A 27,422-nucleotide genomic window follows, 5' to 3' on the forward strand; every position below is an offset into this window, starting at 1 on the left:
AAGGGAGGAAAATGGGTTGTTTTCCTGTGTCTGAATTAAACTGTTCACTTTTCTATCTCATGTAGACCTCACACTTGTGGTTAGAAATGAAGACCATCCGGAAGAAATCTGCCCTTTTCCCTTTTATCAGCATCCCTTTTCTTTCTGTTTTAACTGTCCTTTACCTGGAGACCTGGGTGAGATTTACTTTCTCAAAGTTAACAACTGAATGTTCAATTGAGGAAAATCTCATTGCTACAAGAAATTACCACACAAAAATTCTGCTTATTTGCCTAAAAATTCTTCAGCTAATTTAGCCCGAATTACTTTCCCTCTTTGACTTTACAGGCCCAGCGGCCCTTCGTGAGGAAGCATTCATACGGTGCACCAGGGGCTGTGCTGGCTTCTGAGCCAGGTGTCTGGTCCCTCCCTGGCTTTCTTGAACTAGACTGGTGGCTAGAAGACTGGAATAGCCTCAAGACCTCTTGTGGTTTGGGTTTGTTTTCCAAATAGAAAGATAAAAGAAGGGGACGATCTGTCTCATGAGGTGGGGTGGGCGTCTTTGAAGGAAGGTTGCTTCAAGAGAGGTAAGGGTTAAATGGCTGAGGGCAAAAGACAACAACAACACACATGAAACCTCTTAGCTGGACCAAATAGCAAAGCCCCAGAGAGGCTTGAAGCCCCAGGAGCTCCTCACCGTGAGGATTTTACAACGTGTGCCAGGTTTGTTTATCCTGTAACCTCAGGAAGAAACGACCACCAAGAATCACAGTGGGAAGTGAAGCAGAGGAAAGAGGCAAGCTATTTCTTTGGAATTGCTACTTCTCTCTTACATTCCGTAAATGGTACTTTCACTCCCCCCGCCCGCCCTTAACTGCTTCCTTCCCTCTTTTTCTCTACAGCTAGTCCTCAGTTCAGAAATGTGAAAATCAGATCTAATTCAGCACTTCCCAGCCCAAACTTCATTCCCAACGCTCCAGTCTGGACCTTGTTGCCCACCGTCAGAGTTCCAGATGCCGCCACAGACCGCGCCCCCCGCAGGCATGGAGCAGTATCTTGCCCCTTTAGCATTTCAAAAAGCTTCTTCCTGGGGATAATAGTTACTCAATTTTCTGAGTGTATGGATAATTCCACTTTCTCCTAAAATGCAGAAAGCTTCAGAGAGGAAACTGATCTTGACATATAATCCCTCTCAAAAGTGTGAGATGTAGGTGGGAGTGTTAGTGGATGCAAACTGCTGAACCTCTGTGCGCCATAACTGGACTGAACCTTCGCCGCTACGGTGTAAACGTGGAACTATCACTGCTCCTCTCTTTTTCCTGTTTCCTCATTTATAAAATAATGGGGATGACTATAATAGTGCTTAACTCCTGGGGTTCTGAAGATTCACTGAGAGAAAGTTCTTAACCAAAACAGGACACAAAAATAAACACTAAATGTCAGCTGTTTTTATTTTTCATTAGTAAATCTAAATTGACCATCAAGAGGCTTTTCTTCCACCAAAAGCCACAGTTCCTTCAGATTTAGTTTTCTAGCTTTTTTGCAGGCTCTGGCTGAGAAAGTATTAATAACAATAAGACCAGCAGTAAAATGAATGAGCCATTACTAACACTTTACCTGTTTACTCATATAACCCTACAAAACCTGTAAAGGGGTTCTTTTTTTATCTCTTATGAGACAAGGATACTTTGGAACAGAGAGGAGTTCTTGCATTTTTAAGTATAGAGCCAGCATTTGGAGCCAGTCAACATCAGTGGCTTCAAGCTTGCTCTCTGAATTGCTTATGCATCCTGAAAGAGAAGCCCTGGAGAAATGAGAAGGAGCCTTTAAGGGCTGTATAATAACTTGGCTGTATTTGACAGTTGTTTTCCAAAAGCTCTTTCTCAAGAGTGATTAGCTAGCAAACTCCAAATTAGAGGAGTCATTTAATTAAAAGATACATGGTCAAGCATTGCAAATTACCTAATCAGAACACATGTGACTGATGATGGCTTGATGGTGTGTATACCCATTAATCATGCTTATTATGTATCTATGATTTTTTTCCTGAGAATCGATAATGATTTCCTAAAATGCATATGTGCACGCACACCCCTATATTTTGGAAAATCAGATTCATGCCACAACTGAAATCAGATGTCATAAGTGACCAGGTGAACTCATTTACTTTATAACTGCGCATATATTTGTAATAAGATTTGTGTTATAGTCTGCTCATCAGCAGAAAGCTTTTATCAATTCATGGATTTTAATTGCTGATAGATTTTATTCAGTCTTTGCAAATCAAATCCTCTATCTCTCTTAGCTGGGTAACTTGAGAAACTGTTTGGAATAAGTTTGCCTATAGAAGTCTCTTCATTAAATAGAGCAAATATTTCCCAAAGACTTCATGTGACCTCCACTGCTATAGCTGACATGTTAGGCTTTCCAATGAAATCCTTGGTGTGTTTGCAATTTAAATGTTTTTATTTGATATTAATGATGATAAGCTTGACTAAGGCCAAAGCCAAAACAAACAGGGCTGTGGAAGCAGAAAATCAAGATGTTAATAACTTGGTAAAGATAAGCAATTTGAGATTAAAACTGAGCCTCTTTCCAGAGGCAGGCATGAAGTTATCAAGTATAAAATAACGAGTGACTTTCTCTTTTATGTTACTATAGAAATAATTTGTAGAATGTCAAATGTCAGCTTTCTGAAACTAACTTTAATCATCACACCTGGATCATTGAGTTTCAAGCCTGAACGTAGTGGAAATACACTTATGTCTAACGGACTCATTTTTTTTTTTCAGACTCTTTCATATGTTTTTAGGGTGGAGGTGAAGGTGTGGTGCTAAAATTCAGTGTTCCCAAGTCCTCTTGAGACTGGCAGAGACTGGGCTGTGAAAGTGACCTCTATCCCTATTAAGACATTTCTTAACTCAAAGTTAGAATTTACCCATCTGTGCTTTTCTCTTAGTAATATTTTATCCCTTTTATTCATCTCAAAACCTTCCTCCTACAACACCTTATCTGGAAAAACTATTTTTAAACAATTTTAGTTTAAACTTTGAATATCTCATTTCCTACTCTACTGCATTAGTAAATTAGCAATAACATGGCATTTCCTCAAAGAGCTAAGCCATCAAGACATTCCTCCAAAGGACTCCTCCAGTCACTCCCTTAAAGTCAGAAGAAGTGTTACAAAAGATGACCCTCCTTCCTAGAGGTTTCATTCTGAAAAAGCAATTTTTTGCAAGCCTAGTTCAGAGTCAGCCTGTGAGACGGAATGCCTATGCCATGTGCTTGAACAAAGATAATGCTGCAAGGACTGGCTACTTTCTCTACTCTCAAGGCTGCTAAAAGTCCTTACTTAGGCCTTTGATCTCTCCTGGGAGTCTTCGAATTCAAGCAGAGGCCAATGTCTTCCTCAGCTGTCTTCTCCACAAATTCTTCCAGCAGCTTTGGCAGGTACTAATGTGTTTACTTAGGTGTGCCTGGTTCCCAGAGCTAACAGCGGTTTGAAATTGTTTAGCACGTTGTTACGTCAGATATAATAAGCAAAAATTTCAAGAACAACTCCCTTGGTCCAGGAGTTGATAAGGGTCTCAAGTAGGGGCAGAAACGAATTGAAATGAACTTGTCTTCCTATGTATATTTGATTTCTCCTGCTAAGAGAAGCATGGAGAATTTTCAATTGTGCAGAATTCCTAGGGTGGGCAAATTTTACTAAAAAAGGAAGCTCTAAGCATCATTTTGCTGGTGTGGTCTGTCCATCAACACTAGGATCGTTGCCATAATGGTTAAACTAAAATAGGTTCTCTTTAAAAAAAAAAAACAACTTGATGATTACTTAAAGGTCTTTGCAATTAAAACCTGCTTACAAGTCTAAATTGTAAGAAAATTAAGCATGTGTTTATTTTTATTCAGAATGTAAAATGACACAAAAATTTAAAAACATTATATCTATTGATACTTCACCAGAACCTTGGTGGGCATTCATTTATAACACCCAGCTGGGCTGAGTTTTCCTCCCATTATCTGACTACTGTGATACTTTCCTAGCAGACAGTGTTGGAATATCATTTCTAACAACCCGTTTACATATTAGACAATCGTGAGTTTTCTCTGCACGGAAGACATCCACTTCTCTGGAGAAATAGTGGAAAACAGTATTTTCATTCTTTTCTATGAGAAGCAAAAGCCAGTCTAGTCTGATTTTGAGAAGAAGAGGCCACCCAGATGAGCACTGCAAACGACCTTTTTAAAAAAAAGTAAATTTTAACTTTTTTCATACTTCTCTGTGCAATTTTCCCACTCAAAAAACAATTTTTTTTTGTCTGTCTCATTCACTCAGTTTCGCATTTTCCCCTCCCACGGTCTTTCCTGGGAAAAGCGCAGGGGAATCTCTCCCGAATTAGGGGAGCCCAGCCATCTTTGAGGCGCTGGCTTCCTGCCTTCTTTGTATCCTGCCTCCCATTTTTTGATCTCTTTCTCCTCTCGCCCCTGACAGAGGTCTAAAAGTTTTGTCTCGTTTTTTTAACTTTGGTGCTCTGAGATCCTATTTTCAGCACTTGGGTCCCAAGGGTCCTCAACCCTGGACCCTGTTTCCCCCCTAGCAAGTCCCATTAAGCCGCCGGGCGCTTGTGTTTTCTCGGCTTCTTTAGTTCCACTCACCCGCGGCACTCTGGTAAATTTGTTTGAGATCACCTTACCAAAGACAGCCCTAACCTCTGAGAACCACCGTTCCTGACAGAGCCGCCTGAGTGACAGCGTCTTCCCAGCCCGGGAGCCGAGGGAAAGCTGTCGGGAACCGGCGTTTGCGAGTTTCTGCTCTGGAGCGTTAAGGACGCGCAGTGAGAACGAACTGATTGAAGAAAAAAACAAACGAAATTCACCTCTAGGAGCACAAGCTCTCCAAGGGGATGCCTAGTTTCTAATTCTGTGTGACCGGGGGCCAATGACTTACTCCTTGAGCTGGGTTACCTTCTTTTAATAATGGGTCCAGTTACAGTTGCCACAAAATTGTTGGAAGTCATAAATGAGTGAATACATGGAAAGGGTTGGGAACAGTGCATGGCAAATAGAAAATTCTTTATAATTGTTTGCTCCACACATCCCACGCTGAGCAGTTTGGGTACAAAGCACATTAGGTGCCTGGTGGAAAGAAATCAGCTGAAAGGCAAGATAAATTCTATCTTCCACTTAAAGTTTATTTGTGCCCAAATCATAAATCTGCACACAACTCAGTTTTAGCTTCGAGCAGTGTGTGAACTTCTGGACTCTCTAGGCAGAGAAAATGGTACCATTGCTGCTGACCAGAACCTGTGGGACTTGGCTGAGAATTCCCCGATGAGAGTATCTATCCACTACTGTGTTTCAGAGGTAGCAGTGTGCATGGTTTGGAATGTTTCCACCCCGCCTGGATGAGTTCTTTAGGAACTTAATTCTTTTATCTGGTGTAGCCCTGGGTACCTATTCACTTCAAAGGCATCCACTTGTTAATAGTCCTAAATAAGGTACAGATGAATTTCCCACAGGCCTACTAAGCAGCCCGTTGGTATGAAAGGGCCTGATTTTCGAGGGTGGATGGTGATGGTGGCGGTGGTAGTGTCTTTGTCTTAGAGATGACAGAACTTGGAAGAGAGGACTGCGGCTGGGATGTCTGTAGCAAACCTTAGTGACTGACACTCTCCCACCTCTGGTTTCTGGGGCCTTCACTTTGGAGTACAGATTTCACCTGAAAAAGTTAATACTCCCCTGGCTCCTGCAGACAGGGATCTGCCTGCCAGGGTTGCTTTCGGAAAATAATTTTAGGAAAAAGTCATAGAAAAGAAAGCTCCCCCGGCCCCCAGTACGTTCGGAGTCACAACAGTTACTGGACTGTATGACGCAAGATCAAGGTGAGAACTCTCTCTCCTCTTTGAATGAGGCTACAAGGCCTGATCCCAAACCTCAGAACACTACTTGTTTAGACCTGAAGTAAGAGCTTTTCCCGTATATAAACAGCAAGCTCCCCCCACCCCCGCCACCGGCAAGTGATTTGGTAGTGGGTTAAGTAAGGGTGGAGGAGGATTGACAAAAGCTGATTAATAGGTTCATTGTCACTTAAATGGAAGCCCTCCCCTCTCGCCTTCTAGCCACCAAAGTTTCAAAGACCCTGCTGTGATTGCTTTTCTGGAAGGCTTTTGTCGCCAAAGTGTGTGAAGTTTCTCGGATTGGAGGAGTTGGAAATTTTACACGAGCCAAGAAGGATTGCTGTGCCGGCAGCTGGGACGCATCTGTAACGGTGTTAGTTTGCCTGAAAGCAGAAAATTAGCGACCCCAAAGCCCTGCTTGGCTGTTTAGTCTGTAGAAACGACAGGGCGGAGCAGAAAGAGAGGGAGAAGGGAGACGCACCCCTGGAAAGAAGTTCGCCGTCTAAAACTGGGTTTCTTAGAATACAAATCTTAGGAGACGCAGTCAGTGTCTATCTTCCGCCGGCTCAGGGCCCATCAAAGGTCTGGCGCAAAACAGGAGGCGCTCAGCAAACATGCGCATAAGCGGGAAAGAGGAAGGGAGGTGTGTTCCTGGCCACCTGGCCCTCCTGAGCCCACGCCTTTTAGATGAGCATAGAGAACTCAGAGCGGGCTCTGTCTTGGCGAAAAGGAACCTCCCTCTCCCCGCTTACCCCCAATAACACAGAGCCTACAAAATGGCAATATGATGAGAAACAAAACAGATTAAAAAAAAAAAATCTAGATCCACTCCATTATTGAAAGTGCCACTTCAAGTTTTTAGCAACCGTTATTTGGCCTACTGGCTGAAAAAATGCCTGACACAACTAAAGTTCATGAAAAAGAGAAACACCTGAAAATAAAGTGATTCCCTCGTGTCCCGGACTGGGAAGGCAGGTCCGCTTTTGGTGTCAGCTGAAGTAGGGCGTTCTATTTACTAATTATCTTTTTTTAATGTGAGAGCAATCGTACAAAAAGTTGGATTTCCTTCGTTCCTTTTGTCTGCGACACCCTTTAAGTGTCCCTTGGTTTAGGTATGCTAGAGTGTGCAAGTAAGCGGGTTGGGGAGGCATCACCCCCGCCCCAACAGAAATGCAGTAAAACCATTAGCGTCAAAAGGGGCAGTAAACAGCAAATTGTCTCTAGAGGAAAGGCGGAGGTTTGCCCAGACAGCCCCGGCGGGGGTTGCGGTGGGATATGCTAATAGTGCGGGGCCACTGGGGCCGGCCTCCCTTCCCCAGGAATATATAAAGAGCCTCAACCCCAGCGCGGCCGACCCAGGCCGCCAGGCGTCTGCCCTTGTTAATTACCGGAGAAACCGACCAGGGAGCTCCGCCCGGGACTCGCCTGCCCGCAGCGGCGCCAGGCTCCGGTTTCTCCCCTATCTCGCTGCTGCCCAGGTGCACCTCCTGCCTCTCCGCAGAAGATGGACATGATGGATGGCTGCCAGTTCTCGCCTTCTGAGTACTTCTACGATGGCTCCTGCATCCCGTCCCCCGAGGGCGGGTTCGGGGACGAGTTTGAGCCGCGAGTGGCTGCTTTCGGGGGGCACAAAGCAGACCTGCAGGGCTCAGACGAGGACGAGCACGTGCGAGCACCTACGGGCCACCACCAGGCCGGCCACTGCCTCATGTGGGCCTGCAAAGCATGCAAGAGGAAGTCCACCACCATGGATCGGAGGAAGGCGGCCACCATGCGTGAGCGGAGACGCCTAAAGAAGGTCAACCAGGCTTTTGAGACGCTCAAGCGGTGCACCACGACCAACCCCAACCAGAGGCTGCCCAAGGTGGAGATCCTCAGGAATGCCATCCGCTACATTGAGAGCCTGCAGGAGCTGCTGAGGGAACAGGTGGAAAACTACTACAGCCTGCCGGGGCAGAGCTGCTCCGAGCCCACCAGCCCCACCTCCAGCTGCTCTGACGGCATGGTAAGAGAGAGCTCTGCACCCACTAGGCCCTTCCAATCTTTTGCAAAAACCTTTACATCTCATTTAGACCAGGTGTAGCGACCAAACAGCCAGTAGTTACTGGTGGATAGTTGGGGGTGGGGATGGGCAGGCAGTTGCTGAAAGAGAAGAGAGGTGCCGCATTTAGACAGATGCCAGGAAACAGGTAGCTGCGGACCAGGAGTTCAGTTTGACTTCCTACCAAGTTCTAAGTGTACATCGTAGGAGGAGGTTGTCACGTGAGATAGGTGGCTGTGAACGATCAATCAGATGTTTTCTCTACAACTCAGTTTATTTCCAATATATTACCACCAGTGGCCCCTGCCATACACTAACGTCTAAAGCCAACTGTGTGAGGCTTCCACTGTCCCGCAGTTTGTAACTTAAGAAAGAAACGCCCGCGTGACCCGAGTCCCTGCTCTGCTGAGGCCTGGCTGGAAGATGTTGATGCATTCTTTACAGAGGGCGTTTGCGCCAACGCTGCCAGGTTTTAATGTGGTTTTGCCCTGGGAAAGTGCTCTCTCTCTGAATTAGTGTGGCTTCCTTCTACTCCAATCCATTTTGCATGGTTAACCCAATGCACATGGCTGCTGAATTCCACCCGCCCTCTTCCTTTTGCTGCCTCTCTCCTCTTCTCCAAGCACAGAGATTGACCTCAGTGCCCTTGCAATTTGGTGAGGCTAGCCCTTGCTAAATCAAGGCAATGAAGGTATTTGAGAGTGGTCAGCTTATGGAGCTGGTGGGCAAGCACTGCCTCACCCTAGGTCAGAGCATCTTTTGCCAAGACCTGAAAACAAATGCCTTCTTTTGTGTCTTTTATTATAGCCCGAATGTAACAGCCCTGTCTGGTCCAGAAAAAGCAGCAGTTTTGACAGCGTCTACTGTCCTGATGTACCAAATGGTAAGAACTGATGACTTCAGAGGAGTTTAAAAACCAGTTCAACTTCACAATTCAGCCTATCAAAGCAGAGTCTGTTCTTCCATGCGGTATTGGGAAGAGGATAGAATGGTATTTATGGCGTTTTGGGACAGAGCAAAATAAACACACATCTTCTGCTCAAAATCCCCCTAACAGATACATCCATGCACACACACAGACGTAGGAGCTTTTGCTTGAAATATTACCGGGGTGCTTCTCCACTCCCCACCTTCATCCCCATGAATTGCTAGATATTTGTTGCAAATTTCTACATCAGGCTTTCTGTGACCACCTGACCTCTGGGTCTCAAAGGAGCTGACCTGCTGCTTAAGGGGCAACATAAGCAAGGATTTTTTTTTTAATGGTTTTCTCTTTGTATCCTTAGTATATGCCACGGATAAAAGCTCCTTATCCAGCTTGGACTGCTTATCCAGCATAGTGGATCGGATCACCAACTCAGAGCAACCTGGATTGCCTCTCCAGGACCCAGCCTCTCTCTCCCCAGTTGCCAGCACCGATTCTCAGCCTGCAACTCAAGGGGCCTCTAATTCCAGGCTCATCTATCATGTGCTATGAACTAAAAATCTAGTCTAGATCAGTTCTGCCAGGAGGGCCTATTATACAGGAGGAAAGAGGCCCAAAAAGTCCCAAAGCAAGACAACCTGTAAATAAACATTTCCTTTCAGTTGTAAATTTGTAAATATTATCTTGCCACTTTATAAGAAAGTGTATTTAACTAAAAGTCACTATTGCAATTAATACTTTCTTTTCTTCTTTTCCTTTGTCTTGCTTTAGATATATAGTTCCAGAGATACTATTTCTTATAGGAGGCAGTTCATCAAAGGTAGCTTGTTGCAATGCTTAACTTATATTTTTTATAAATATTGCTTATCAAAATATTACATCTGATGTTTAGAGCTTTATTTTTTTCTTTAAAACTTTAGAATAGCTGTAAATCAGTTATAGGGAGTTTATATATATTTAACTTTTTTGCTTGTCTCTTTAATCCTTTGATTATATTGTGTTAAATAAAAATATAACAATACTGCCTAATGGTATATATTTTGATCTTTTCTTATAAGAAATGCATCTTTTTAATGTAAGCACAAAATAGTATTTTGTGGATGATTTCAAGATATAAGAGATTTTGGAAATTCCACCACAAATAAAATTGTTTAAATGAAGAAACATTTTGGTTTATGATTTTGTTGAAAGAACCCCCTAATGGAGTTGGCAGTCATTGATATAATATTTTTAAGGTGGGGCTGAAAAGGCTGAAACAGTTGGTTTTATAGATAAATCTGAATATTTATCATCTCATGGACTCAGTTTAGGTCCTGTTGGTGTCACAGATGAAAATACCACATTTCTATTTTAAGCATATTTCAAGGGAGACTGCTAACTAAAATTTTTCTTTTATCTTAATGTTGCACCATATAATGTCAAGTTGTGTGTGTATGTGAGGGAAAGACAGAAGTTATTCAGGACAATAAAATATTTTTAAACAAAAAGAATGTACAACATTACATCATTTTAATATCTACACTACATCAGAAATCATGAGTTAGGTCATATTTATCTACTTGCCTGAAAACATCTTGATACATTAGTATATTAATATTGTCAATAAAATATTTAAAGGTATTGAGCGTTTTTTTGTATTATTAAAGTGCTGGCATCAGAAACTACACAAACCATAGTAAAGTGAAGCAGACTGCAACTGCCCTCCTCCTTTTCACAGCCTTTTTGATTTTATTAATCATATGTTATGCTTCTGTGTTGTGTGTGCATGATGGACATGTATCTTTTATTGTTCATCACTTAAATCTCCTTTAGAATGAATTGAGATGAAAACAGAATAAGTGGAAAATTAGGTAGCCAATCATTGGAATAATTCTCACAAGGTTACCATTGAGAGAGATAAAAAGGGAAATATCCTTGAAGCATCTAAATTGGCTGTTCATAGAGAGCAAATAAAGATAATTGTCTTCTCTTCTAATTTGTAAATTAGTTCAAAATTTCTAAGGGTTTGTAGTTACATATATTCACCAGCCAAAGCATATGCACTCTTTGCTGGAGTTTGGCAATTGTACTGTTCTTAGGAAGGTTTCCCCTTCTTTTCTTTTGCTTGTCCAGTCACCAGGCTTAAAAGAATAGATATTATTCCATAAAGGAAAGGAAAGAAGAGGGGGTGGGTTCCAAAAATATTGTAGCCACTGTCACTCTGTCAGCATCCTGCCCTGATATGGGACGCTGACTTTACTACACAGGTAAGTCTTTCTTTATCCATGATTTGACAGTGTGAGGATTTGAAGTGAAAAGAATTCAAGAGGGCATTCTAAAGATTCACGTATAATTTCAACTTCAGGTTGAGTGATTCACTCTTGTTAGACACTGTCTCCTTCTTCTACTTCTACGAAGAAGTGGGAAATTTGTTGTCGTTCTTAGTGGAATTAGAATAAAAAGAACTATCCAAAGATTGTTTTTTAAAGTTCCATTTTAAAACACATTACCATATTCTGTTCCATTTAATAAAAGTAAGCAGAGAATATAATGTAATTTTTAATTCAAGTGAATAAAAATTAATTTTATTTCCAAACCTCACTTAACTTCTATACTTGCAAATGTATTTGATATTCTCAGTTAATATTATAATGCCTCAAAGTATTTAGTTAAGAGTTTTTCAATGCTCTGGATTGAATACAGATGGTGATAAATGTATGAGTTAATACAATACTCTCCATGACAGCTTGCTTGATTAACCTCATTTCCAATGGACTAACAGTGAAGGCTGGTGTCTACTCAGTAAGCAGCTCAGCAAGACGCATCACATGCAGTCATATACACTTTTTTTGACAAGGGCCTTTGGGAGTTGGTTGCAGTAAGCCAGACCCATTCCCTTCTCCAAGAAAGTAGGGGAGAAGAGGGGGAAAAGAGTGACACTGACAAAATATTCAAGTAAGGACAGGATTTTGCCATCTCCAAAATCCCCTGGAGTGAACAACCGGGCTACCACTAAGCTTATATCAGACCCACCTCAGCTGGTGGAAAACATGCCACAAACAGTCACATTTATAGGAAAACATCCCCTTTCCCATTTGCAACCTGATGGGGAGGAGGTTCTCAGGAAAAAAAAGAGTCAAAAGAGACTCCTTTCTCCTCATGCCTGAGAAATGCAAGTTCACTGGGTTACAGAGGAAAACTTCATCCAGTGAGGTTATGGAAGTTGGGAAGTACTATGTGGAAGCAAGTTGCTACATAAATCAAGGTGTCTTGATTGCCCCTATTTTTTTTCTCATTTGAAAAATACAAGTCAGATAAAATTACTGGCTATGTTATAGCCCTAAATTCTTCTTTAAGATGGCATTCCTGCAAATACTTAATCTGACAGTGGTATTTCCTGAAATTCTCTCTTTGAGGTTACAACAGTTACTAGATTAAAGAAGTAATTTAATTCTCTGACTTTCAGAGGTGGTATTTCTGGGAATGATATTAGAGTACAGCTATTTGTAACTTTAGAAAATCCCTGCTCAAATGGCAAAGTACCCCTGAAAATGTCACCACTGAAAGTTCCCACATTGTCACAAAAAGCACAGAACATCAAATTTATTTCTTTAACAATTCTGATTTGATTTTAGTTGACTAATGATTTAATTGTTTAACATGGTACGTTTGCTGAGCAAAGGATCTAGAATTTAATGCAAAGTCTAAACTGGGTCTAAAATTATTAATGTATTGCTCTCTTTTTAATTTTACTTGCCACATTGTAAAATGGAGTCAATGATAGTTTAAGATAACATTATATAATAAATAGTTACCACTAAAATTGTTATAGTCTTAAAATCTTATAGAAATAATCCTTAGTAAAGGGAAAAACAAGCCAACTCTTATCTCCTTTTATGCTACTTAATTCACTTCATTACAGATTGAGTGAACACTAATGATAAACCAGCAACTAAAAACTGAGTTTGCATTATTATGCAAATAAAGAAGTAGAGGCTTAAGGAGTTTAATAATTTTCCCAAGAACACTCTGTTTGGGCTGGCTATTTGGGCCTTTTCACAGCACATATTCCAGTAGGCTCAGGTGGAAATCACAAGGCTCCTTATGATATAGCATGAAAAGTCCCAGAACATTGTGTCTGTTGCACTCTTCTGGTCAAGCAAGTTACTAAAGTCAATCCAGAATCACTGAGAAGCAAACTAAACTCCACTTTTCAGTGGAAGAAATAGTAATGAATCTGTGGCCATAGTTAATCTACCATAATGACTAGTATATACTGGCAGTCTCTATTTTTTTACCTTTCACTGATTCCACTGACGGTAATCTGGCTCTGCCTCTATCACTATCCATGGTCATTACAACCTTCAAAACAGAGTGTTCCAGCCCTGGGCAAACTTGTCCTCCAGCCCTGATGTCTTCCCTGATCTTCAGACCTGTATATCCAACTGATCTTTAGATTCCTATCATCTCTTGAATGTCTCAGTGGTACCTCCAAGTAAACACATTCCAAGTTAGGTTCATGCTGTTCTGCCTCTCTCCCTACCTCTTAACCTGGCACCCTTTCAGTGTTGACTCTCTCAGTGAATGATATCACCAGTTATATAAACATGAAACCTGGGACATACTCCTGATATTTCAATCTCTCTTACCTCTTGTCTAATTCATTACAAAATCCTACAAATTTATTCTCCTTAAATACCTCTCAATCCAAACAATGGTTCTCTCTATCCAGGAATATTATAAGACCTTCTTAACCTGTTCCCCCATAACTTCTCTGGGCCTCCCATTTCTAGAGACAGCATCCACGTTTGTCTTTGGGGACTGTCCCTTTCCTCTTCTCAGGCCATGTGGTTCAGGTGGGATTGAGAGTACCTCCAGAAATGAGCCTGACCATGAGTGTGTCCTCTTCCTTGGCCACATGATTGTTTCATGGATGGGAGTGTGACCAAGTTGTTCAATAAGTGTCGGTCCTGGGATATTTGCTGGAACTGTAGGGAAAAAGTTCTCTTTCTGCTGGGGTTCTAATGTAAGAGATTTTTTTACTCTAGGCTGCCAGCTGCCATGTCATCCCCAGGAGAGGAGATCCTGCCTAAAAATAAAGCCAACACAGTAGAAATCAGATCTGTGACACAGAGTGATATATCCCTGAAAATACCATTAAGTATCTGGATTCCAAAATGCCTGAATATCTGCTCTTGGCCATGCTTTACAAGTTTGGAGCCAACAAAGATCTTTTTTCTTAAACCAGTAATAGTGGGAACTTTGTTAACTGAAACAGAAAAATCTTGCATAATGTCATTCTTTGATCTTTCCTATTTATTGCAGCCAGAGCAATCATTTCAGAATATTCATCTCGTCGTGTCAATCACCCCATTTTCCCTCCCAGCTTATTGCACGTAGGGTATCGACAGAACAAGCTCCTTAATGTGACCGTCAAGCTTCTGCGTGTCTACCTCCTATCTACCTCTCTAGCAGTACCTCTTTCTGGTCAAGTCCTTGTTCTCTCCACTCCAGCCACATGAGAGACTTCTATCAGTCACTACATTCCCTCTTAGCAAAGGAGCTTTACACATTCTCTCCGTCTGCAACGCTCTTCCCTCCTCCACTTCTCCTACTCCATTCCCACTCCTTTCAGACCTCAATTCAGGCATCAATTCTAAGGCAAGATTTTCCTGAACTCTTTCACAGTATCAAGTCCTCGTATTCTACGATTTCAAAATACCATATACCTCTTCTCTGTAGCATGTCTCGGAATTGCAATTGTGCATTAATTAGTGTGATTACTAACATTTGTTTCCTCCACCTTGAGAGCAAGGACCTGTTCTTGCTCAACCCTGAACTATATGAGAATTGATATTGCTGAAGCTTTTGTTGTGGAGTGCACCCTTAATTTTCAAACTTTCTTATTCACAGAATTCCTTGACACTATTTTCTACTTTTCTCTTAATTTTCTGTTTTCTGTTCATTTCTTATACTGACCTCTCTTATTCTGGCCAATCTTCATATATTTATTTTTTAGGGTTCTGTTGTGTGTCCTCTTTTCTTTTTGGTCTACTGTGGGCCTTTCCCACTTCCATAGCTTCAACTCCCACCTATCTCCTATGTAGAGATGTTTCTACTATTGCTTCAGTCTTACCTTTCCTAAGGGAAGCTGCCCCACATGCATCCTTTGATTGGCTTGGCTGGCCTTTTTAGTAACACTTAATCAGTTAGGGATGGGTATCTGATGTGAGGGCAACCAATCAACAGACTGAACAACATTTATGAAATGCATAGCTTGATTTCAATATTGCATTGAGATAAACAGATTCTTATTATCAGGAGTCAGACTAAAAAATAGAGAAATTAAATCACCATTTAATAGTGGTAACTAAATTGAAAGGTCATGATGTTGATGGGACTGGAGAGTTTATGATAGGCCATACACAGGCTGAAATTATGGGAGAACATGAGTTAAGTAAACCAAAAAGCCAATTGGTAGTGGAATAGAGTGGATTCAGAGGCAGAAGAGAACACAGCACCCACTATTTGTAGTACATATAGGTCCCTGGATAAGAGTTGAAGTTGACCACTAATTTACCACTAATTAGCTGAGGGTACTTGGGTAAATTACTTAGATTCTAAGAAGCTGTTTTTTCACTTATAAATGTGGATAATAACAGAATAACTCACACGACTTTTTGTGAGAGTTGCATGACATAAAGGCATACAAAATGCTTAGCTTAGTGCCTAGTCCATAACAAATACTCATACAATGATAATAAAAGAAAGTACAATTATTGAGATTTAGGATGAAGACTCATGAATGCTTGATGTGGGGATCTTTGGAATTATCTTGATTCCAAAGAAGTCCTCTTGGTTTAGTGACCATTGGCTCAAGTGATTCCCTTATTACTTTTCATGGAAGTCATATATGAGCTACCCTGAGTGGATTTGTAACTAAACGAATCACAGTAAAACATTCTCCAAATATTAATCTGTGGATTTTTCTTCAGAAGGCCATTCATATACTCAGTGATCAATGGACTCTTTCCCCCTTGATGGCAATCTCAACATGGACAAAATTTAACTTGTCTTTTACTCCTACATATCGTATTTCATTTTGTGGCACCACATGCATAAGTATGCATGCCAGAAATTTTAGAATCATTTTTGATTCCTCCTTTTCCCTCAAAACAATTAATTTAGTTTGTCTGGATCATAATGCAAAAAGGAATTGTTAAAATAATAGTAGTAATAGCAGTAGAAACAATAGCGTATTTCCTCAATAAGCATAATTTTCCACTCTGTAATTTATGAAATCAGTCTGAGTTTTATAGTCTTTGCCTACATTAATGGAATAGGATGCCTTTTCTCCTCAAAAAAGTTGCAAATTGGACATCTTATAAACAATGAGATTTTAGGGTAAAGTAAATGTTGACTCTAAATGAAGTTTAAGAAGGGACATTAATTCATCACTTCCTTTTATACCAGAAACTGAGTTTTACATGCCTTATTGATGTTGATCATGAGTAGATAAAAATAATTACCTCCATTCATGGAGCGACTACTATGATCCTGGAACAGTTTTTGAAGTCTGATATGCATAATGTATAGCTAAGCATAAAAACAGCTCACAGAGTTGAGTATTACCCACTCCAGGCTACAGCTGAAGAAGGGCTTACACACAGAGAGGTAAATAACATGATTAACTTAAAAGCAGAGTTTCTGTAAACTCTTCTGTTACAGACCTATGAAGCAACTAGAGTTCAGTGAAAACCTGAGGCAAGGCAAGGCTCTTGAGCAAGTATTTAACTTAGATCTTGAAAATGATGTTTTGGTATCCTGGTTGTTTGGAATGGAGAGAGAGTAAAGTTAAGAGAACTAATTAAGAGGATACTGTAATAGCCTATGCATGAGGTGACATTTCCTTTAGCTCTTGCTGAGTTGTCTAGGCAAAGGGGGCTCTCAATGAAAGTTGTTGACTGATTGAACCACTGAGGTTGTGTCTGCATGATGCCAGACATCTGGATATAAAGACTAAAATCCAGTCATCCAGATGGTAAGGTTACATGATACAACACCATCAAACATTTAAAACTTTTAACTGATTGACTGCCTTTCTTACTTTACATCCAGATAAACAGCATTGAGTTAACTCAGCTTGAGCATGTACCAATTGCTATTCCTTGCTTTTTTTTTAGGGAATGCTTAGGTTGCCAATGCTGATGAATCACTAAAATAGTAATGGTGGTATACTAGACAGGTGAACATTGAAATAAATGAGAACTACTAAATAATGAAGAAAGTGAAAGCTTCATATGATCAGAGACGCATTTTAAATACTATTTGTTGTGGTTGCTCTCTTTTTTATTCAAAGAATTTTCATTGGGTTGGGTGTCTCAAGCTTATAGCATTACAGTTCCCTAAGTAACTATTATTTTTTCACATCAAAGCTAACTCCTTGAAAATATTTCGCAGACAATTAAATGTTAACACTTTCCTTCTGCGCACATGTAAAATGAGATATAAAAACGAAGCACTGTAATATCATATTCAGTTCACGAAAAGCAAATTATCCTCCTAAGTAACTATATTACATATAATAATGTATTTTTAAAATCCCAATTTTGATAAAATCATACTGCTGTAACTAAGTAATGATGGTAATAGAAACATACCTTTGTTCTTTGAAAAACTGTCTCCAAGTAAATATAACTTGAAAATAAGGATATTGATTTATCATTGAAGATAATGCCTTTTAATCATATTTATTCTATATCCAAATGCTAACCTGACCTGTTGTAAGTGAAAGTTTGAGTAAAGCAACTGGTTAACTGGGTGTTTTGTGTGAATGATGATAAAGAGATTGATTGATATGGGGTTGGCCTTTTTTTCTTTCTTGAAGAAATTACTGATTTTTAAAATTACTTTTTGAATCACTTGGGTGGCTTTACATTTTGTGAATAGGGATAATACTATTTTGGAAGATAAGCTTTCTACACAGGAAAGTGACAAAAAATTGAGATGATTTCCTGAATAACTAAACCCACAACTCCACTGATTTAAACTGTCAATACTTTTTGGAAGGATTATGAGTTTGTGGCTAAAGAATACTAAAAGTATGTGGGCTTGTTTTTTTTTGTTTTTTTGCTGCTGCATTATTAGTTCCCTCAATGCAGAACTGTTCTATGTACCCCTAGCACCTGGACTTGCTTCAGGCATATAAAGGGTATAAAATAAATGCTCATTAAATTTCTATATTCTTATATCAATCTGTATACTTGTGCAGAAACTCTACTGGAGGAATTCAAACTTCTTCCCATATCTAATTGTAGCTCAGAACAACTATCCTGCTTTAAGTGTTATAATCTCTTTCAGAAAGACAGGATATATGATATGAATAGTCTCATACAAATTTAGAACCAATTCAACATGAAGAAATGAGTATCTGCTACAAAGACATCTCTTTACAGTCACAGGCTTAATAATAGAGCTAGAAATGATTGCATAAGAACAGTCTGCCAACATTTGAATGGCAGAAAGAAATTTTTATAAAGTTACATGAAGAATTTTGAAAGTCTCTCAGGCTTGCTATGCTGGATGGATAAATGTCTTTTATATTGACATACTGCCAACTCAAAGCATCTAAAAGCCTTTCAGAATTACATATAAACACAAATCATTTCACCCACCTCTGGGCTGGAATGTGACAGCTGGTTAAAGTAAGCATAGCAACACCACACAACAATGTCAAACAGGATGAATGGCTTAACCAATCAAAAATAGAGCATCAAAGTAAAACTGCTCAAATTAGACTTCTGGCCCGGCAGAAAGGTTAAATGTTCTGTACTGGTATAAAGTCTCTAGTATACTTAATGACCACGAAAGTCATGTTAGTATAACCAACTGAATTCAAGATGTGATTCAACAGCTCAAGAGTTCTTTAGTACTATCACATGGAGACTTTTGTGGTTTTCTGATCCAACATAAAGAATGTAGAAAGCTATGTGTATGGTAGTTAAGGGAATGACCTGTGAAGTAAGAGTGACCTTGGTCAAGTCACAAGTTCCCAGCTTATAAGTTGATCAAACTACTTTCCCTCTCTGTGCTTTATTTTCCTCAGTCATAACAGAGTTCTTAATACCCATTGCCACAAGCTATTTTTAGGGTTAGTTATATATATGTGTATCAAGCTCTGAAATCAATTCTTAGTACATAGAACACACACCATACCTGGAGAAAATTATTTTGCCTATTAATGGTCAGCAAAATTCATACAAAATGCCAGGGAGGGGATTTTGAGAATTATTTCATAATACAATAAATTATTGTTAACCTAGGGATCTGACAAGTTGTTGACCCAAGAGGTTGTTTGGTTTAACTTAAGACATTACAGCAGTAGTGATAGATTAAATACCATAGCCAGAAGTTATATTTAGGTGAAACTAGAGAAAAGATAAGCATACTAATGTTTTTTCCTTTTTTTTCTGCCTAGCAATAAATACTTAATCAAAATTCCAAGATGAATTGTTTCCAGCTCAGTTTGACAAACTCTAGAATGTTCAAACAGATATTACTGTTTAAATAGGAAGTTATATAATGCTGTAATATTAAAGTTATTTAAATAAATTACTTAAAATCATCGTTCCTTTTATTTTGGTTAATGTACAAGTTCTAATAAAATCTTATCTTCAACTCCAGAGACTATATCTTCTCCATTCCATCTCCTTTCTAAACTTTGGCCTTCATTCTTTGAATGAATAACTAAAGATATAACTTTAAAATGTTTTCACAATATAAATTAAATTCTGAAATATGAACAAATGTATGTGAGCATATAATACAAAAGTGCTACAAAAACTAGTTCTTAATAATCCTTAGAGAAAAATATCTGAGTTCTATACTGAAATCATATACCAGTGATTGGTGTAAGTGATCTACAGTCATATTACAACCATATGCTCTTCAATCTATCTAGGTTAATATGGCTATTTCACCATATGTGAGAATATCATTTTTAATCCTTACTCGAGTATGGTAGGCAAAATCATTCCTTTTAAAATCAATATATAACAAAAGTAGAGCGGCAAGACTTAAAGCTCACTGAAACTAAATTACATAGGATTCTAATTATTAGTATAATCCTCTCCGGAGGTTAATTCCTAAAATCATGGCTATTAAGTTTCATGTGTTATATTTACTGTGGCACTTGGGAACATTGACAAAGGGTTGAGTATCTCCGGTATGCCCATCCTAGCTTTACTCACTGAGCCATATCACTTGCTGGTAAGCTATATAAAAGACTTCTATTTTTATGGGTGGTATTTTTTCAATTATTTTATGTATTAGCTCCCAGTAAATGTTCAGTCAAAAGTAATGACATTTTATAGAATTTTGCAAACTCCTCCACGCAGTACTTGTACTACATAGTCCTATGTATTAATGCACAAAGAATGACAGTGTGTTTGGATGAGGGAACTATACATTTAATTGCTTCATTATTTTTTCCTTTTTAGTTTTTTCCAAGTTTTCTAAATGGACACTTTAATAAAGAAAACAAAACAGTGCACAACTTATACAAACTCTTCTTATATCAACATTATCCAACCTGTAATTTCCTCTTTAGAGAGTTAGTTGACTTTTGAAAGCAGCCCTAATGTTTCATGTGCTGTTTGCACACGGATACATCTACTCATTAGATATGACCAAAAGAAGAAAGGGTTGGGATGGGTTGGGAGAGAAGGAAGGTGTATATGAGGGATACTACCAGACTTACTAAAAACCCATTAAGCTCATACAGAACTCTGACAAAAGGCTTTGCAAAGGCTAATTGGAGTATATTTCTTTCCCTACTGCCCCTGTGATCATTCAGACCACTCCCTATAAAATTGTCCCTCCCCACAAATTATTTTTTTTTTCTTATGATGAGAATTCTTTTCTTTTTTTTTTAAATTTATTTATTTATTTTATTTTTGCCTGTGTTGGGTCTTCGTTTCTGTGTGAGGACTTTCTCTAGTTGCGGCAAGCGGGGGCCACTCTTCATCGCGGTGCGCGGGCCTCTCACTGTCGCGGCCTCTCTTGTTGCGGAGCACAGGCTCCAGACACGCAGGCCCAGTAATTGTGGCTCACGGGCCCAGTTGCTCCGCGGCATGTGGGATCTTCCCAGACCAGGGCTCGAACCCGTGTCCCCTGCATTGGCAGGCAGATCCCCAACCACTGCGCCACCAGGGAAGCCCCCACATATTATTTATACTCAAGACATCTTCTTTGAGAAAGACCATGCTAATTTAAAAACACAGAAAAATAATGATTTCAATCTAAAAGCTCATCCCAAGTCTATTTCAGGGCCAAGAATAGGTGCTAATAATTACAACTCCAGTATCTCTGCTTCTCAATAATTAGCCTTTAAATGCAATTATTAGTTGTAGCTTACTGCAGTATAATAGCTTATGTTTATCCCTTTGCATAATTTGTATTAGTTTTTACAATTATAAGACAAGTCTCATTCCTATAGCCAATAATTTAATCAACATTTAGATGTATGTTTATTACCAGTATATCCCTCGTATTTTTTACTTTCAGTAGACAGAGCCATCTCTCCCTGAAAAAAACAGGTGGTCAGAGTCATCTGGAGAATATTCCAGAAGTCCTAGGAAAATACTAGTCTTTTCTGAAGACTGGAAATGAGGGACTTGTAATTCTTTAATAAAATCCACAAAATATAATGAAGATGCATACTTTGTTACTTTTCCTAACAGAGTTACAGAAAATTTTCTAATAAAAATGATGCGCTGGCTCTAAGTTGGTGATAAAGAAGAGAAGCTGAAAGAAGAAAATGTTTTCATGGGAACTTCCTGATGTAAAATATAGGGGATTATCAGGGATGAAATTGCATGGCTTCCATAGGAAATCTGACCAGAGGAGGGAAGAGACACAGAGGCACCTGGAACACATTTCTTTATTGTTCTTCTCCCCCTCCAAATCCCTTTCTAGGTTTTTGCTCTTGATTTTTATTATAGTGGCATATACCTTCATATTTCAAATATTCTCTCAGTGAATTATGAACCCCAAATAGCTGTGAGTAATGTCTGTAATGCTTGCCTTCTAAAGGACTTAAGCTGAGCTGCATAGTTTATAGCTGATAAACTGGGAGTCAATCTTTCACTGCAGTGATGTATTCATTGCACTAAGAACTATTTCCATTGTAAATTAATTCTCGAAATGTTGGACCATAAATGTCATCAGCATCATTACCCAATCTGCTACCAGAAGCAGTGACTCTGTCAGTCTGCTGCAGGTGCTGGCTTCTAAAAGCAAGGTGCTCCAAACCAAACACATTAAACCATGACTCCATTCTTAAGGGCAACTGCTTTCAAAGGCCTCTTTGCTTTACGCTGCTTGGCAAAGAGATTAATGGATGCCATTTCTGATATGCAACTGGCTTCAGGGTTTTTCTTTTGCCCTTTTAGAAGGAGGTAACTTGCAGTGCCTCTTAACATATATTTCCCAAATGTTCCTTCTTTAGAAGGCTCCGCTAGTTCAATCAGAATTCACCCTCTTTATGCCTTTGTTTGGAATATATGGACTTAAAATATAACCAGTTGTCAGGTCTTTATTGAGTCATCAGTGTGCAGAGAACTTATGTGGAGGCGTAAAAGAATCAGGCAATACAGGGCCGCCCGTGAGGAGCTTAGGTTTTTGTAGGGTGAGAAGAAACCCTACCACGATGAAAATCAGGCAACAAATAATATATAAAGCCAATTTCAGGTATTAGTTACTCAGGGCCTTCATTGTACATTTTGCAGTGTTTACTAGGGAAAAAATGTTCTTGGAGAAACCAGAGTAATATGAAAGTTTACATTTTGGACAGATTTTGTTGAATAGTACATCATTTGGAATATTAAACTGATTTCACAATTGCTATGCAGAGTAGACAGAATTTTAAAGGTAGTTTTCTTGTTTGTTTTTAGAAGATGCTCTTTCTTTTCAAACTGTTCAGGTTAATTCAGTGGAGTGTGCACAAAATCTAAAGCTCAGGATGCATCAATCTGGTGAAAAACCTTTGGTGCCGTCAAAGAAAACTGTTATTTCTTTAATCTTCTGATTTTGTAACCCAGGTAAGCACTAAAGAAGTGTTCTGTTCCTTTAAGAAGTCGGTTGGAAAATGTTAAAAACCCTTCACCTGAGAAAAAAATGTGATTTAGAGAGAGGTCAGTGAATACGCGGAGGTACTGGGAGGCGAGGTAGGGTGCCTGAAGAGGGCTTGCAAGCTGTGCGTCCCCTCGTCCCATACCTTAACCTATGCATCTCTTTCCTTTGTCTGTTCTTGAGTTGTTTGCTTTATAATAAACTGGTAAATGTAAGTAAAGTGAAGAAAAAAAGTCATTCACCTGAAAGCAAAAGTCTGATTGAATAATTCTAAATTGGTGTTCAATCAGTTTAAGTAATGAGTGGCCAATTGGAGCTCAACTCCTGACATCTATTTATGTCCTACCTCCTAAAGGACTTTAATTCACTGCCTTGTTTTAATATCAGGTATTTACTGAGAATTTACTTAAGGACAGTCACTGCAATCATTCCTCTACATGCATTATTTTACAGATTATGAAACCATGTGAGGTTAGATTAAGAACTTTACTCAAATGTTAGACTAGCATTCAAGCCCAAGATGTATGACAGAATCACTTTCTTTTTTCCTATAGTTAGATTATTCACATTCAAAAGAAGGCAGAGTAAACCTAATTATATCTCAGCTAAAGAATCTGCATTTTATCCTTTTTTTTCCTTCCACCTTTCCCAGTTCTGACCTCCTCCTCTTCATCATCTCCATCCCATCTCATCAATTCTTAATTTTAAGGTCAACATAAATGCTATGTCAGTGCTACTTGAGCTGTGCACATCATCAATAAACACATGTAAAATAAGTTCAAAGGAAGAATTAGCTATTCTGGTCACTTTTTTCTAACAGGTTAACACTATTCAAGTGTTAAAAAAATATTTTATGAGCCCTTCCAAAATAAACAAATTGTGGTACCTAATTTCAAGAGGTTTACAATCACATGTGGAGGAAAGAAACAGACATTTTTTGCCTTTAAGCTTCAATCTGACTCTGACAATGATCTTCAAGCACTAGTTACTGAGCTCACTGATTAATGACATTGTAGGAAAAGGAAGCGCACAAGACCCTTTCATCACTCTATCAACCAAAAATATTTACTGAGATGTTTCTTAAAAATTCAAATGTAAATGATGAGAGGCAATTGGATATATATGTTTGAAGTTTAAAACAACGACTGGGATGGAAGTAAAATTTTCAGATTTTAAATTAGCTAAATATTCTTTGAAGCGATGAACATATTGGAAGGAGTGTAGAATGAAGAGAAGATGATTAAGAAGGATCCTTAAGACTGCCAATATTTAAATGAATCAGGGAAAGGAAGACAAATTGGTGAAGGAGGCTGGGAAAGCGCAGTCTGACAAGTCTGAGAAAATTAGTAAAGCGTTGTATGGAAGCCAGTGGTCCAAATATAATACATGCGGTTGCTGTTGTATGTTTAGTTTTGTGGCAAGTAACAGTGTCAGTTGATCTTGATTTGATTGGGGGAGTGAAGATGGGGTTATTTATTACCAAAGCTTGTGCTCCATAATACCTTATAAAATGGGTGGCAGGGGAGTGACAGGACTCTAAGAAAAAGAGTTGGACTTCTGGTTTCAGCTCTAACATGGAAAAACTTTGGAAGTCATCCACCTGTCCTTTATTTGCATAGATATGATGGCTGTGTATAAAACTTAAATATTATACAAATTACTAGAGTTAATAAGAGTTCAGGCAGATGGCTCACTGTAAGATCAATATCTGAAAATTTCTTATTTCTTGGGAGAAATTTTAAAAACTTTATTGAAAAATATTCAGAAATATCTGAATAAAAAGAAAGATATACTATATCCATAAATAGGGGAATGTGATATTTTACTCATGTCCATTTTCATCAAATTTAATCTTTAAATCCAGTATAATTTCATTGGGGAATATGATGAGATAACTCTAACATTTATGTTGAATGACCAGGATACAATTGAAGAAGCCAAAGGTGGGGTACTTGCTCCACCTAATATTAATATTTACTATAAAAGTTATAGTAATTAGGCAGTTTGATACTGATTCAGGGACAAATAGAGCAGTGGGGCAGAGGAAGAGGATAGAGAGCCCCCAAATAAACAGACCCACCCTTATGTGGACACTTTATGAATTACAGTGGTGGTTATTTGAAATTCAGTGGTGAAATTATGGCTCTTCAACAAATTGTGCCTGGACATTTTATTATCCTAAGAAAAAAAGAAAGAGAGAGAGGAAGGGAAGGAGGGAGGGAGGAAGGGAGGGAGGGAGACTTTTAGGCAGAATGTAAATGTGAAAAGCAAAACTTTTACAAGAACATATAGAAGAATATCTTTATGATGTTCAGGTGGATTTCTAACTTAAGACACAGCACAAAACACAAAAAGAAAAAAATGATAAATTCTTCTACATTAAAATTTTAAGTATTGTTCATCAAAAAACATAATAAAAAAGTGAAAATATAAGCGACAAATAAGAAGGTTTTACAACATATCAACCAACAAAGGATTGTATCTAATATACATATATAATATATAGGTGTATACATGTATATTAAAATATTTAATAAATAATGAAAAAGTTAAAAACTGGGCAAAATATATAACCCAGAAAATCATAAAAAAGGAAACTGGAAACTTGAATGGCTGATAAACATATAGAAAGTTGCTCGACTTAATTTGTAATCAAGGAAATACAAAATGAAACTATAATTGGCTCTCATTTTATGCATAGCAGATTGGCAAATGTTGAAAAAGCCGACAATCCCAGGTGTTGGTAAGGATGTGGACTTATGGGAGCTCTTAAATGCTGCTGGTGGGAGTGTAAATTAGAAAAAATATTTGATAATCACTTGTCCTTTAACTAATAATTTTAATCATGTACATAGCTGTGACAAAACAATTTCATTCCTAAATATATAAACCCTAGGGCAGAAGTCTTCTGACTGAGTTACTTATATATCTCAAAGCATACAAAGACTTTCCAAGATATTTCAAAGGAATAGAGTTTCAGGTGCTCAGTTCCCATATGCAAACTTGCTTAAAATTGGTGTGCGTGAGAACACATCTCAGCAAGTTTCTTACGTGTTCTTCTCCATCTCCCCTCTCAAACAATCTTTCTTCCATTTTATGAGTCAAAGATAATCCTCTCACCCATCCTGAACCTTACTAGGGTACATTGACCCCAGGTGTAAAAATCACCAGGATGCCAAACAATGGAACAAATTTAAATATTGGTGTATGTATTAGGAAGGTGAATGGCTGTAATGACTGACTAACAGAGCCTTTTGATGACAAGTAGTTTCTAATCATCCCCTTTTATTTATTTAATGGAGGACCTACTCAAGGTATTTACTAATAGGTCATGAAAAATAGTGTTTTATTGTAGAGCCCTATGTGATTTTGACATATAACTCAGAAACAATTCAATGAACTAAATGACATAGTTATTAGTCAGCTATCTTCTTCCGTTCATACTTACTTATGTGAATAAGATTTCTTAGTGCTTATTTTTATGAAAAAATGGATCTGAACTCTGTTTTACTTTAGCGATTAGTAACAGTCATTCTTTGATACATGAATTGACAAGGAGGACTGCCTCAAAAAATATATTTCATTAAGGGATATTTCCAATATAATTTTGCTTTTTATGTTTAAGAATTATCAAAACTAAACATTAGTTATTTTGATCAATTATGTACTACTACTAATTATAAAATCACAACTTAATCCCAAAGAAATTTTTTAACACTTAGGATTTTATAGTCAGAGGAAGTTTCATTTTTTAAATTTAAATTTTATATCTACCTTTGTTGCAGGAAATTATAACAGTGAGATTAATAAAAGACCTTGAGTCATGAAAATTATAATGTATTAAGATTATATGGGCAAAATACATAGAAGCACAAGTTTGAAAAAAAGGGATACGTTTTAAAGTTAATTTATTTTAAGTGGAATAAAAATATGAAGTACAATGCAAAATATCAGATCATATTATATGTCGTAAGAGTAAGTATCATTTCTTTAAAATGCTATTTCAGTTATACATGTGTGTGTACAACATGTGTAGGAATGTGTAGGTATCTATGTGTATAATGAATCATGATGTAAAAATAATTTCCATGAGAGTAACAGCAAAAATCATCCCGACTCAGGTCATTCTGATGCAGCAAGCCCCATAATTAGAAATAATAACCTAGGAGCAGTAAGGCTGAAAGAGTAAAAGTTTAAGACTTTGTCCTACCAAATAGATATTTTAATGTATATGTACTTATATGTGTATGTATGTATAAAATTATTTAAGATCTCAAAATACATATTTGGGAATCAACCTGAACTCTTGAGAAAGAACTGATAGCAAGAAACATAGTTTTCAGGAGGCTGTGGGGTACAGGACACATTCAGTAGCCAGAAGAACCCTGAATCTTAGAGATAAATTTCAAGAAAAAGAAACAAACACACACATATACCACAGTAGTATGAATTAGGTTGATAGGGAGAAAAA

General features: G+C 38.4%; 1 protein-coding gene across 1 annotated transcript; it reads left to right on the plus strand.

Annotated features, from left to right (window-relative positions):
* Window positions 1–163: 163 nt before the first annotated feature.
* On the plus strand, window positions 164–26,802 carry MYF5 (myogenic factor 5). Its single transcript, XM_082350766.1, has 3 exons — window positions 164–7,881; window positions 8,725–8,800; window positions 9,204–26,802. The coding sequence occupies exons 1-3, from the start codon at window positions 7,381–7,383 to the stop codon at window positions 9,392–9,394; spliced, it is 768 nt and encodes a 255-aa protein (XP_082206892.1). The 5' UTR covers window positions 164–7,380; the 3' UTR covers window positions 9,395–26,802.
* The last annotated feature ends 620 nt before the right edge of the window (window positions 26,803–27,422 follow it).

The sequence above is a fragment of the Balaenoptera borealis genome (genome assembly GCF_965194805.1).
Source record: "Balaenoptera borealis genome assembly, chromosome: 13".
Taxonomy (NCBI): domain Eukaryota; kingdom Metazoa; phylum Chordata; class Mammalia; order Artiodactyla; family Balaenopteridae; genus Balaenoptera; species Balaenoptera borealis.

Excerpts from the sequence above, each read along its gene's own strand:
- MYF5 (XM_082350766.1), top strand. The coding sequence starts at position 7,381 with ATGGACATGATGGATGGCTGCCAGTTCTCGCCTTCTGAGTACTTCTAC. Across the intron at positions 7,882-8,724 it reads CCAGCTGCTCTGACGGCATG|CCCGAATGTAACAGCCCTGT; the intron begins GTAAGAGAGAGC and ends CTTTTATTATAG. Across the intron at positions 8,801-9,203 it reads CTGTCCTGATGTACCAAATG|TATATGCCACGGATAAAAGC; the intron begins GTAAGAACTGAT and ends TTGTATCCTTAG.